General features: G+C 43.8%; 1 protein-coding gene across 1 annotated transcript in view; it reads left to right on the forward strand.

Annotated features, from left to right (window-relative positions):
* KCNU1 (potassium calcium-activated channel subfamily U member 1) overlaps positions 1 to 13,631 on the forward strand; it is a 136,393-nt gene that overhangs the window by 110,404 nt on the left and 12,358 nt on the right. Inside the window, exons 21-23 of the mRNA XM_043454367.1 lie at positions 2,933 to 3,157; positions 5,254 to 5,440; positions 11,802 to 11,873. Coding sequence (XP_043310302.1) covers positions 2,933 to 3,157; positions 5,254 to 5,440; positions 11,802 to 11,873 — 484 coding nt within the window. The remainder of the gene's footprint in view (positions 1 to 2,932; positions 3,158 to 5,253; positions 5,441 to 11,801; positions 11,874 to 13,631) is intronic.

Genomic DNA, 13,631 nt, shown 5'->3' on the forward strand with positions numbered 1-13,631 from the left:
CCTCCCACACCACACAGCATGAGTGAATCCATATAAATGTAGAAGTCTGTCCTTGACTCTGTCCTCCCAAGGAGAGAGACTGACTCAGTTCACAATGCCAGAAACCAAGTTGTAAACACCTCAAATCCTAATCCTGGGCTCTGACACCAAATTTCTCAATCTCCATCTATTCTCAGAGTTGGAAACTCAAGTACAATCTCAGTGGTTTACTTTCAAGCAGTAGCTGGTAAATTTAACTAACCAAAAGTTATTTTTTTTTAATTTAAAATGAGCTAATAAAAGATTACTTACATGTTGTAAGAAACCTGTATAATTTGTTCAGCTATGATCAATTGATGACCATGTATTTTTCTTGCTTTCCAAAAATAGTTTAGTTCACTTTTTTCTGTTACACACACATGCACACACACACACACACACACACACACACACACATCCTTGTGCTCATTGCCAACGTCCTGACAAAATATGTTCCAGTTCTTGTAAAAAGCATAATCAATCATTTGATCAGAAGCACAAAATTGTCAGAGCTGTCATATCAACTGGAAAACTATTAGGACTGCTGAAGCTCACCATTTTAGCAAGTATGTCTTATTTTAAATGAAACAAACATCCGTTGAGCAGGAAGGCAAACATGTGTTCAGTGGGAGGGACATCTTTAGAAAGGTTGGGAGGTGACTGCAGATGGAAGCATTCAAGAGACCAAGAGATGGAAATAGCAGATGTTTCTTTATCCCCAGTTTAGTAAGTCCCCAGATAGGTTGCTCTGAGAGATGTCCCCTTATGGCACTTGATATGAAATATAACCAAGTCTTCTGATGAATTTAGAAGGGCTTCTAGTGTAAGAGGTTTTAAGAGTTTTGAAACTGTGACCATAGAGGAGAAATGTACAGGTTGCAAATTTCCGGCCAACTTTGATCTTGGTTCGATTTGCAGAAAAGTCAAGTGGAAGTTGTCAGTTTGTTACTTGGAGCAAATAGTGCGCTCCCCACTTTCCCACCGAAGCCGGCATCTTTCTCAGTGGGAAGACTGCTTTGTGCCACAGTTCCCTGGAGAAATTGCTAGCTAACTGTACCCATTAATGCACTGTGCCATGTATCTTGTTCCTAATTGTTTAGTTCTACTCAGAAGGGCAATTTCTGGACTTCAGACCTGTTCCATTAAATACTGTGAGAGGGGTCATTATTCAAGTTAAAATGAATCGGATTAGCCAGAGACAATTATTTAATGGATTTGGTTAAGATTCATATCACTCTCTAGAAAGGATCTCCAGACAAGTAGCTTCATGTCCCCTCATGGGGCCATTCCCTTCAGAAAGAATATTTCCCAGTCTATGCTAATAGAACAAACTCTAAGTCAGATGTGACTTATCTATCCTGTTAAATTTCAACAGCCCCTGTTTCACAGAAGCTTGTCCTTTAACAAGAGATGGACTGGCATAAGGATGAATGATACTTCCCTTTGAAATGTGTTGAGTCTTCATCTACTCAGGAATGTAGAAACTCTCAAGAAGGAAGGGCTTGTCAGTATATTTAGCAAGTTCTCTACCAATTTCCAAGAGTCCTTCTCTGAAAATCTAGGAATTCAGTGTGATTCAGATTGCATTAAATAGTTATTGAAAACAGTTAAAGATAGAAGTACTGAAATTTCAACCTATTATCCCATTTCCACAACAGAATTAACTTTTATTTTTAAATCATTTAAATGTAAAGAAATTGGGGGTTAGAGAGGCCAGCTAGTTTATGGTCATACATGAATGATGACCAGAATACAAAATCAGTGCTTTTTCTACCCATCCCAGCACCATGAGAGATGACATTGACTCATTCCCTGAAATCAATCACAGAGACTTTAAATGTTTCTTACAGAAATGTTCCTTTAAAAAATATTCCTTTTAATAAAAGTGACACTTTTTAAAAGTTTCTGTGAATGTGGGAGAAACCTGATCTAAATATCCATCACATATATTATTTTGTCTTCAGCTTAAAAGTATAGGGGAGATGCTAAAAATCAGCCATGCAGATAAGATTCTGAGGATATACTCAGATGATTGAGATGAAATAGAATGCTTGTAACCTTTTATTTTGTACATTTTTCATGATAAATTTCCTCAACTCTGGAGTTCTCTTGAATCCATTCAGTGTAGCAGGTGGAAACACATGAAGTTGCCAATAGTCAACCATTTTTGATCCAGAAGAAGGCAATTTCATATGGTTCAAACTAATATATGTGTTTCCATATGTATGAAAACCCACTGAAAACTGAATCATATTGTACAACTTGGTGTAATTTTCAAGATTCATTAGAAAACATAAGTTTAGCAACAGGATTTGGGATGTTTTACATTTTCAGGGAGTTGTACGATAGTGTGTGTGTGTGTGTTAACTGCTCAGTCACGTCTGACTCTTTGCAACCCCATGGACTGTAGCCAACCAGGCTCCCATGTCCATGGAACTCTCCAGATAAGAATACTGGAATGGGTTGCCATTCCCTTCTCTAGGGGATCTTCCTGACCCAGGGATCAGACTCAGATCTCCTGTATTGCAGGCAGATTCTTTACCCTCTGAGCTACCAGGGAAGCCCACCATAGCATATATGAAGCTAAAAACATGTAATGAAAATGAGAGCTATTTTCCCCATTTGGTTCAGTGGTTTCACAACTTGAGGAACAATACCAATCTGAGTTTTCACTGAGGCACTCTAAGCTAATATAAAACTGGAAAAAGTGAAATAAGCAGGAACACCATGAAAAGATATAAAGTATAATTGTCCATGTTCCATGTCATTAGGGGAATTTGCAGAATCTGATTACCATTATGAAAGTGCTAGTGTTAATATACCTGGAAGAGTTGGAATGTGGGGAAGGAGCCTTCTTTAAGGGACTGTGATCTTGTTTCTAAAAATGACCAGAGTCTGGCCTGCTTGTGCTTAGAAACGAACTGACAAGGCAAAATACGAGTTTCGGAACCACATTGTAGCATGTATCTTTGGAGATGCCCACTCAACACTGATGGGACTTCGGAATTTTGTGATGCCATTGAGAGCTAGCAGTTATACCCGTCAGGAGCTGAAGGACATTGTGTTCGTTGGATCTCTGGATTACCTGCAGAGAGAATGGCGATTTATCCGGAATTTTCCCCAGATATACATTCTGCCTGTAAGTGTCACAGTAAGGAATAGTGAATGTTTATAATGATAATAATATTATATTATATATATATTATTATAATACTAGTTAGGATTAATCATGATAATAATAATACATCAATAATGTATTATGCAGTATTTTATACAATTATACAGTGCTTACTGGTGCCAGAAACGGTTTGAAGCAGGTTGCATATAGTAATTCACTTAACCCTCCAAATAACCCCATAGTATAAATTTTAAAGATTTGAACTGTAGGCACAGAGAAGGGAAGTTACCTGTCAAGTTTACATGGTGGGTAAGTAGTTGGACTAGGATTTAAATCGACATATTTTCATGTTTATATTAATGACCATGTGTGTGGCCTTTATGCAAAGAGTTTCTCTGCATTTCTGAATCTGATTCTGACCTGATGTCTACACCTGAGCTGATCCTCGCCAGCCTTTCTAGACTGTGCTCTAACTTCCTCACTGTTTCTGCAAACTCGTCTTTTATGGAACACATAATGCCTTGTGGTCCTTGATAGATGTATGAACAGGAGGAATTCTGAGAAATGGGTCCATTGTGCACCCGTGGCACTGTGGGTTGTAATCGTCTTTGCTGTGAACCAACATAGATCTATATCTCATTATAGGCCACCATTTTCTTGGATTAAAATATACATAGGCAGTGTGAGATGCACCAAAGCATTTGATTTTTCAAGAAATGTTAACAATATGTCAGAAATATTCTTTAGAAGCAGTTGTCTCAGGAAGCAAGTTGTATTGCTTTTTAAAAAGTCACCATAAAATTCCCTGCACCACCCCAATGTTCATCACAGCACTGTTTATAGTAGCCAGGACATGGAAGCAACCTAGATGCCCATCAGCAGATGAATGGATAAGGAAGCTGTGGTACATATACACCATGGAATATTACTCAGCCGTTAAAAAGAACTCATTTGAATCAGTCCTAATGAGATGGATGAAACTGGAGCCCCTTATACAGAGTGAAGTAAGCCAGAAAGATAAAGAACATTACAGCATACTAACACATATATATGGAATTTAGAAAGATGGTAACGATAACCCTATATGCAAAACGGAAAAAGAGACACAGAAATACAGAACAGACTTTTGAACTCTGTGGGAGAATGTGAGGGTGGGATATTTCAAAAGAACAGCATGTATACTATTTATGGTGAAACAGATCACCAGCCCAGGTGGGATGCATGAGACAAGTGCTCCGGCCTGGTGCACTGGGAAGACCCAGAGGAATCGGGTGGAGAGGGAGGTGGGAGGGGGGATCGGGATGGGGAATACGTGTAAATCTATGGCTGATTCATATCAATGTATGACAAAATAAATAAATAAATAAAAAAGGAAAAAAATTAAAAAATAAAAATAAATAAAAATAAAAAATAAAATTCCCTGCACCACCTCAGTCCATAGAAAGGGAGGAAAGAAAATGACCAGAAGTCTCCAGATTCAGCTGGTGTCAGGAATCACTAGTAACTGCATCTCAGCCACCTAATGGGGGGACCAGATCTCTCCCTATTTCTCCACCAAAGGAGCAACTGCCACTTTACCAATAATCCAGGTTCCAGGTGGGGCCACCTACAAGCAAAATTGTGAGGATGCAGAGGTGACCTTTAGATCTTTAGACGTGATGTTTTTCCTCACCACTGTCATCCTTAGTTGTTGTTCAGTTGCTCAGTGGTGACCGACTCTTTGCGACGCCACGGACTGCAGCACGCCAGGCTTCCCTGTCCTTCATTATCTCCGGGCATTTGCTCTAATTCATGTCCACTGAACTGACAATGCCAGCCAACCATCTCATCCTCTGCCGCCCCCTTCTCCTCCCACTGGAGTCATCTAGGTGGGTTTAGGCTTCTCTCTCTCACCCTCCCTTTTATCTCATCCAGATGTGACCTCAGAAGGGGTCTGCAAAATTTAGTCATACTCAGATATTTATGAAGATAAGGCTAAAAGGAGCAAATATCAGGTAACTCTGTCTTAAAACCAAGCCAGGAGAAGCTGGAGAAGCTTTGATTCAGAAGCTTGCATCATCCCCAGGGTACCACCACCATCTGAGAAGTGTCCCCTCCACCCGGTTCTCTCTCCCTAGGGATCTGCGCTCTATTCCGTAGACCTCCACGCTGTCAACATCGAGGAGTGTTCCATGTGTGCTGTCTTATCGTCCTCCTGTAAGTCACCCAGCAGCCCGACTCTGGTGGACACAGAGCCCATCATGGCCACGCTCAACATCGGATCCCTGCGAATTAGCTGCTCGGCCCAGACACCCTCAGGGCCACGTAAGGACCACACCCCGATAGAAAGAGGCTGGAGAGGATAGGATGAGGAAAGAGAGTCAGCTGTCTAAAAAATGCTCACGATGGGGAGGAGGAGAAATGGAGCCAGATAGCTTGTAAAGTCCCGTCCAGCTCTGAGAATTCTGTACTAGGGTTAGTGGTTAGTGGGCAGTTCAGTCCTGGGGAACCCTGGTCCAATGAAAAGTGACGTCCATCTCCTAACTGGAACACGCCTAACACTGTTCTCTCATATTAAGGAAAATCATGGAGTCGTAAGTACTGTTTATTGTTATGAATCAATTATCAGTGAACATAGCTGTTGGTATTTCATTATTGTTAATAAAGGGTATTATTATTGCCAGTTAGTTCCTGTTGGAGCTAGTAGATGTTCAAGTTACTATTCATAGTTTTGTGCTTGGAGAGAATGAAGCCTAACCCTCTTTCAGTCTTCAAGATACTTTCACTGCGTGAATTTTTAGAAGATTAGTGCTAAGTCCTTTCCAATTTCTATAAACTAATAAAAGTGTCACATTTCAACTTCAGGTTGGGAAGAGATAGTGAGAACTGGGGAAATCTCTTCAGGATGGGGTTTGCATCTCTTCCTCCTTTGTATTCTTCTCAGTACAATTATGGTCACTCTGTAGATGCCTGAAGTGACAATCACTCAGTCGTAAACTCTTTGTGACCCTTTGGACTGTACAGTTCACGGAATTCTTCAGGCCAGAATACTGAAGTGGGTAGCCTTTCCCTTCTCCAGGGGATCTTCCCAACCCAGGGATCGAACCCAGGTCTCCCGCATTGCAGGCGGATTCTTTACCAGCTGAGCCACAAGGGAAGCCCTTGTGAAGCATCTGTGGATGCGTAACACGCACTTAGTAAATCAAAGTAAGTGAGTCCACCAGTAGGTGGACTCTGAGGAGTTTCCATGCACCTCACTTGCCCAAAATGTGTTTCAGGTGTATTCCTGTGGCGGACTTGTGGCTTTCCTTCTCCCCAAAATGGGAAAAGGCTTAGCTATCAGTCCATTTCTAAAAATTGATGACCAGCCACTGAACCTAATATGGAAGTACTATTGGTGAATAATTTTCGGTATTTAGAACAGATTTTCAATTCATGACGTGAACATAACCCTTGGTTGGAGATGCCTCCGCACCCCGGATCCAGCTGTTGCCCTTGGGGATGTGGATGCTTCGTATTAAGACTGGGCACTCCGTCCTCCACCCACGTGGCTTGCTGACCACAGCTGTCCTACTTCACACGGAGCTTGAAGAGGGCAGACAGTCCAGCCTTCACAAGGCTTTCATGGTCGTGACAGTGGATGGACGTGTTTGCAAGTGAAATCAGGAAACCAAAAGACCACTCTCTGGCTCCTAGTACTGTTGCTAGGAAGGAAAATGGAGGGCTCTTGGGACAAAGGCATAACTGAATAATCGCATCAAATCTTTGGTGGGTGAATTAAGTCAGCTACTGCATAGACCTGCACTACACAGCCAGATACTACTCAGCCTAAACCGGAGTCTCAGGGGTTTTTGTTAAGTGAAACTAATAGCAAAGCACTTCTTGAATATCAAACTACATTGAAAATCCTCACTAAGAAAGTGTGAGCCATACCTCTGCTGAGCTAATCTGGTGATGCATAAAAATGACATTGTGTTCTGTACGTCAGTCCTTAGCTTAGCAATTAGGGTACTCAGATTTACACAAAATTTGTATGGGGTGTGTGTGTGTATCGTGCTTTCAACTTCCTAAAATTGGACAGAGAAGTATTCACTCTGAAGGCAGTGTCATCAATATACAGATGAAAACGCTCACTCAGTAACAGCTGGGGGTGGACTGTCATAAGCCACCTAGCTAATAATCAGGTGACTTGTCCTTCTGTTATTTTTTAATCTTACATCCTATACAAGCTAAAACATATAGAAACCTATGATTTCACTTCTAGTTTCTCTTATTATGTATCTGGTGATTCTTATCCTCTCATTTATGAATTTATTCATTCAACAAGAATATATTCATTTTGTATGTGTCACATACTCTGCTGCAGGCTAGGTTACCCTTAAAGGAGCAAATGATGGGTTTAGTAGAAAGAGAGAGAGTAAAGAGGGGAAAAGGGTTGGGAGGGAGACATAGGTGATGAAGGGATGTCAGAGTGTTCGAATCGTCATGAAATATGAGTAAGTGCTCTCCCCAACAACAAAAGGGACAGTTTAGAGAAAAGTATATTGTGTAGACCTTGCATGTTTCCTTGTGTGGTTGTCTATGCTCCCATTGTGTGATAAGGAAATAGAGGTCCAGACAGGCTCTCCTGTGCTACCTAAGAGGGGCAGCAGCGGTAAACTCACGTAGTGAGCACATGGGAATAGCCAAAGACTGTCCCTCAGAAACCTCATCAGTTGTTCTAGCATCACAGGAATCTCCCTGGAGTTTGCATAGAGCAGTTCCCAACCCTCAGAGAAGCCTGATCAGTTCTCTTAACCATTCTTCCCATTTCATACTAAGACTCCCCTTGTACCAGACCAAGCAGGTGGTGATGGGAATTATCACCTCCAAGCTGATATCACCTCCAACTGAAGGAGGGAGACAAAGAAAGGGAGGGAGAAAAGCTCTTCCACGCTGAGCACCAACATGCATGTAGCATCCTGGCAATTTTCTTTTCCTTCCTCTAAGACAGTGGTTCCCAACCCGTGGCAGTTTTACCCCCAGAGGTCAGCTGACAGTGTCTGGAGACAGTTTTAGTTATCATGACTTGGGGGGTGGTGCTGTTGGCATCTTAGAGGGTAGAGGTCAGAGAGGCTGCTAAAGATCCTGCAATGTACAAGTGTGAAATGTCGATAAGATTAAGACTGAGAACTCTTGCTCTTGACATGTCTGCTGAGCCTTTATTGTGGCATGAGTGGGCTTTGCCATATCTTCATGATCATGCCAAAGTTACACATAAAACCTATCTAGGGCCAGCAAAGCTATTCCATCCAGTGGTCCCCCAAGGGACGTTGGACATGGAAGGACAGAGAGACTGAAGACTCGCTAAAGGACGACATTGTGGAAAACTTTAGATTTTTCAGCTGATGCTCTAATTACTGCCCTGTCATGTCACAAGAACAGGTTGGCAAACCTAGGTACTGAACTAAATAATCTGTGGCATAATCTAAACATATAACGGTAATTAAGTCTGACAACTTAATATGCTACTGAAATTTAAACGTGCAGCAGTAATCTACAATTAAGCAATCTTTTGTAATAGCACCCTGCCAGCCTGGAAGATTTCAGGTATAATACTGTGTACTACTAGGTGGCAAAAATATTGACATCAATAGAATGTACCCAGGCTGTCATCAGATACATATTCAAATTACCATTCACATTAACCGTGACTTTACAAGGAAGGATGGAGTTCAGGCAGAAACTGTTTCTGTGCCCCAGCTGGTGTCAGAGCATCTACTAACACAGTTACGCCAGCTGATGTGGACATGTCTCTATCCAAGAAGAACATTTGCCTCTGAAAGTCGGGCTTTTCCAAGCCCTTTTAGAGGGAATTGGAATCAGAAAGTGGAATTCGAAGCAGGACTTTCCCCTTTGAGGGAAACTGATCTCAGTGTTTTATTGAAAATGCCAACCCAACCTTGTATATTTTAATAGGGCTACAAAGAAGCCCTGAAAAGAGTATGGGCTTTGAAATAGGTACTAATTGGTGTGTAAGAACCCATCCATCCTTTGCAAGCCATATAATCTTGGGCAAAGTATATAAACCCTGAGTCAGTTTCCTTGTCTTCAAAGGTGATTTCACACGACATAATTTATAGACTCAGTGTCACCATTTGATGTCATCATTCTTACTTCCTTGCCATTTCTACTGTTCACAGCAGCCAGAGGGATTTTTTGCAAGTATTTATTGGATAATGTCAGTTTCCTCCTTTCAGTGCTATAATGGCGACCATAACAATTATAGGAAAACCATGTAGGATCTTGCAGGCCAGTAAGGAGCTTGAACTTCCTCCTCGTTCAGCCTGTTTATACTGGCTCTTTCCTGCCTCTAGTCCCCTCGGGTTGGATGTCTTTTGTTCATCACTCAGGATGGCATTTCAATGTCAGAGAAACCTCTTCACACCCTAAGTACGGCCACCTCCCGTGTCAGTCCCGAAAAGTTAGGTTTTTTCACAGTGCTCTTCACTCTCTGAAAATATTTTGTTTATTTGCAACACGTAGTAACTGGGGAAAGGACTATTCACAGTTCTAACCTGGAGCCGATACTCCTTAAAGAATCATAGACAGAGGACAGGTAGGAAGGAGACGAGAGTGGAAAGAAGGAAAGTCAGATAGAATCTCAGTTCCCCCAAGCCTCTGCATTATGACAGTCCTAGAAATTTAGGAAAAAGAGTTGAATATATTCAGATCCCATCAGCAATAAGATTTCCCAGTGAGTTTGGATATCTGATCTCTAGCCATCATGCAAACCCTCCTCTTTAATAGCTGTGTGGATGAGGTTTGCCCCAGGGCGTCTGTTTCCTCGAAGAAAGCTAAAGGGTTTTGCTAAAGTCCTAAGGCCATTTGCTTCCGGTTCTAACTGTTAACTGCATGTGTTGCCCACCCTCCCAGGCCCCCACACCGGGTCACTTCTGTGTTTACCCTAAATCTACTCAGAATTTTGGTGACAATCAGAAATGTATTCAGCTCTACTCTGCATTAACCAGGAGTGGCCCTGTTGCTGACTCTTTCTGGGGGAGATGGGAGAGGTGGTTAACAGTGCTGAGCTTAGCATTCCATCTGGGAACCAAACCTCTGTCTGGATTTCCCCTTTTCCCGACCCCGTCTCAGTGGCCAGCTTCCCCACGACCACGCCTCGGTCTGTTTCTCAGACTCGCTTGCCAAACCAACCTTGTTCATCTCACTCTCCCTCCCCACCACTTCCCTGGCTTGGGAAACAAAAGATTCTCCACATATTTCACCTTCTTCCACGGCAACAGAGAATCTTGATGACCCTAGGGTTAGGGTCAGGGTTAGGGTTAGGGTTAGGGTGTTAAGTTTCAGGATATTTTTTCCCTCTTTCATGCATAGTGTTCTCAGTAAAGTTCAAAAAAGGTAACGAGCAGTTTTTTGGTTGTTTGGGCTGCACGGGGTCTTAGTTGGGGCATACAGCACTCGGGATCTTTAGTTTCAGAATGTGAGATCTAGTTCTCTGACCAGGGATTGAACCTGGGCCCCCTGCATTGGGAGCCCAGAGTCTTAGCCACTGGACTGCCAGGGAGGTCCCTAACCAGCAGCTTTAAAGCAGAGCTCCTGATGAGAGCATCAGGTATTTGTTTTGCTTGGTTGTGTTTCTTTGCTTTTAATCAGGATCCTAGATTCCTATTTCTCTCTTCCGTTTTCTTTCTTTACCTTTTTTGAGGGTTTAACTTGGCGACCAAGACTCTGGTGTCATTCTTGTTTTCGAAACTCCCCATTTGTCAACACGAGCTGAGGCTGTGTTCCGGGCCGGGGCTGGGCACCGACTCCCTTTGGCATTTGAGGCTCGTGGACAGAGAGGATGGGCCTCGTCCCCTAAGGCAGGAACTGAAAGCAAAGGGCGGAGGCCCCTGTGACCTCCAGTCCCAGCCTTTAAGGCATTCCCGAGATGTTACGCATTGGAAAGACCAACCAGACCTGGAAGGCAGGCAGTCTTGCTGAAGAAGAAAGAGGATGTGGGCAGAGCCTCAGGCCAGCAGTACCCCAAAGAGGCAGAAGCACCAGGAGTCAGAAGCCCCCCAGTGGCCATGAGTCCCCAAGCGCTCCTGGGGAGGCACTCCTGCTTATTCACAGTTTCCTGAAAGTTCTACAAGCAAACGGATGTGGTTTGAGGCACTGCCTGCCTGAGCCATCACCCGGGACCCCACACGGTGCAGAACAATCGTATTTAAACTTTGTTTGCCAATAAACAGCTAAGGGGAAAGTGCCACCTGTTTTTGGAATTCACCTGAAATGTCATTTAGGACAGGGGTCCCCAACCTCTGGGCCACAGACCGGTACCCACCGTCAGATCAGTGGTGGCTTTAGATTAGACATGAAGTGTGTGATAAATGTAATGCACTTGAATCATCCCGAAACCATCCCATGGAAAACTTGTCTTCTGTGAAACTGGTCCCTGGTGCCAAAAAAAGTTGAGGACTGCTGATTTAGAAAATGCACACACACACCCCACTAAACTGGAAAGCAGAGGCTGAGACTTTTTTTTTTTCCTAATTATAGAAAAGGATTTGGGATTTGGGCGTGAGGGTCAGTTTGCTAAGATAAAGCACCAAGAGCCACGGTGCGCTTCCGCATCCTTGTCTGTGTCACCAGCCATCGCGTTTACATTTATCGATCCCGTTCCTCCCTGTTGTCTGTTCTGCAGAGTTTGCCAGGGGCTTCAGTAGCAGTCCCAGGAAATCAAAGTACCGAAGGATCCCCATTCTCACCGAACTGAGTAAGTTGTGTTTCAAGGGCAGAATTCAAGGGAGAAGTCTGTGTGCTCGATGTAACCCAGGGTTGCCTTTAGGATCCACCGTCAAAGGACTGAGGACCCAGAAGGAGGCCGAGAGACCATGCTGTGCTTGCAGGATGTTGTATTAGGCTTTTATTCGATCGGTGATGTTGACGTCATCCAGCAGAGCCTGGCGTGTATGTGTGTGTGTGTGTGTGTGTGTGCGCGCGTGTATGTGTGTTGGGGGGCGCCGGTTGGGGCAGAAGTGGCTCCTGCCTTCCCCACTCCTGCAGATTCCTGGGGAAGGAGACCAGCGCCTGTCTCAGCCTCGTTCAGAGGGAACCCCCCCAGGAGAGGGGACATTGATTTGAAAACTGCAAGAAAGGCTTTCCCTGAACCAGCTTCTCTGCCCATCAGGCTCCTTCCTCTCCTGTGGTGACCCCAGGGCAGGCGCTGGGGTGAGGCCAGTGAGGACCGGGGGTGCAGACTTTAGGAAGAGGCTTGCTCCTGAGTCCCCAGTGTCTTCTTGATCCCAGCCCTGAGCAGTGCTCTTATAAAACAGGAATGCTCCATAGCAGAACTAACAGGCCAGGCTGTTAACCTCTCATCAACACCTTATGGAAAACGAATGTATATGGAACTTCCCCAGATGTGAGCAGCCCCGGGGGCAGCAAGAAAGGCAGAGAAGGTGGGTGCCCGAGGACATTTGGGGGTGTTTGTGAGGTACTCGGGGAGACCCTGGATTTAATACTGGTAATAGTTGGTGAGAAAAGGGGAAGTTACAGAAGAGGGGGCGGTACCTTTAACACAGGTTGGATCAGCTCAAAGTCAATCTCTAAAGTTGGCCCTGGGCAAGAGATTTGACTTGATTCAAGAGTGTAACAAATGTTTTAGTGGGAATTTTATGATTCAGAGCATGTAAGCCAAATGAAACTTTAACCAAGCAGATGAACAGACCTCATAGTTCTAGAATTGAAGCAGGTGAACATAGAGAGGAACCAATGGGAGGAACCAATGTGCAGTTTGGGAGTGGCTGTGCCTAGGAAAGTGGGCAACAGTCTAGTCACTGTGCCCCGGAGCCCTAGCTCTTCAAATCCAGGTTGGAATATCTCAGAGCCCTTGAGTCTGACTCGTACCTGCCAGTCTGTCTGTAACCACCCTAAAACTGTTGGCTACTGTTCTCATTTTTGTTTTATTTTTATTCCCTTTTGAGCCATCTGTCACCCCGATGTGTATATACCCTAAGTTTCATGTAAGTTAGACTGGTTGGGAAGGGATGAGCCAGCTTCTCACTGGCCCCAGAAATGCATCTGGTCACTCTCCAGGGACATTCAGCTTTGTTCAACTAAACACTTTCTGGCACCTGGCACCACCTGTCAAATTAGCCTAACAATTCTCCTGCCAGTTCACCCCGTTTCTGTTCTTTGGCTGCAAGGAAGGATCACAGTGACAGAGAGCTGCAGATTTGAGAGCCAGCATTTCAGTACAGAGAGTACAATGCAGGAAAATGACTGGGAACGCTGAAGCCACTGGTTTAGGATGACACAGCAAGAATTGGACAAGGGCTTCTGGGGTGTGTGTGTGTGTGTGTGTGTGTGTGTGTGTGTGTGTGTGTGTGTGTGTGTGTGTGTGTGTGTGTAGGGTTGGCGGTACAAGAGGAAGAAAGTATGTGTGCATAGGAAACTTGGGTTGATATTAGTCATACCTCCCTCATCTTTTATAAATATACATAATTCTTGGAAGAAAATTATCCCCTAATAC

Source organism: Cervus canadensis, chromosome 31 (assembly GCF_019320065.1).
Source record: "Cervus canadensis isolate Bull #8, Minnesota chromosome 31, ASM1932006v1, whole genome shotgun sequence".
NCBI lineage: Eukaryota > Metazoa > Chordata > Mammalia > Artiodactyla > Cervidae > Cervus > Cervus canadensis.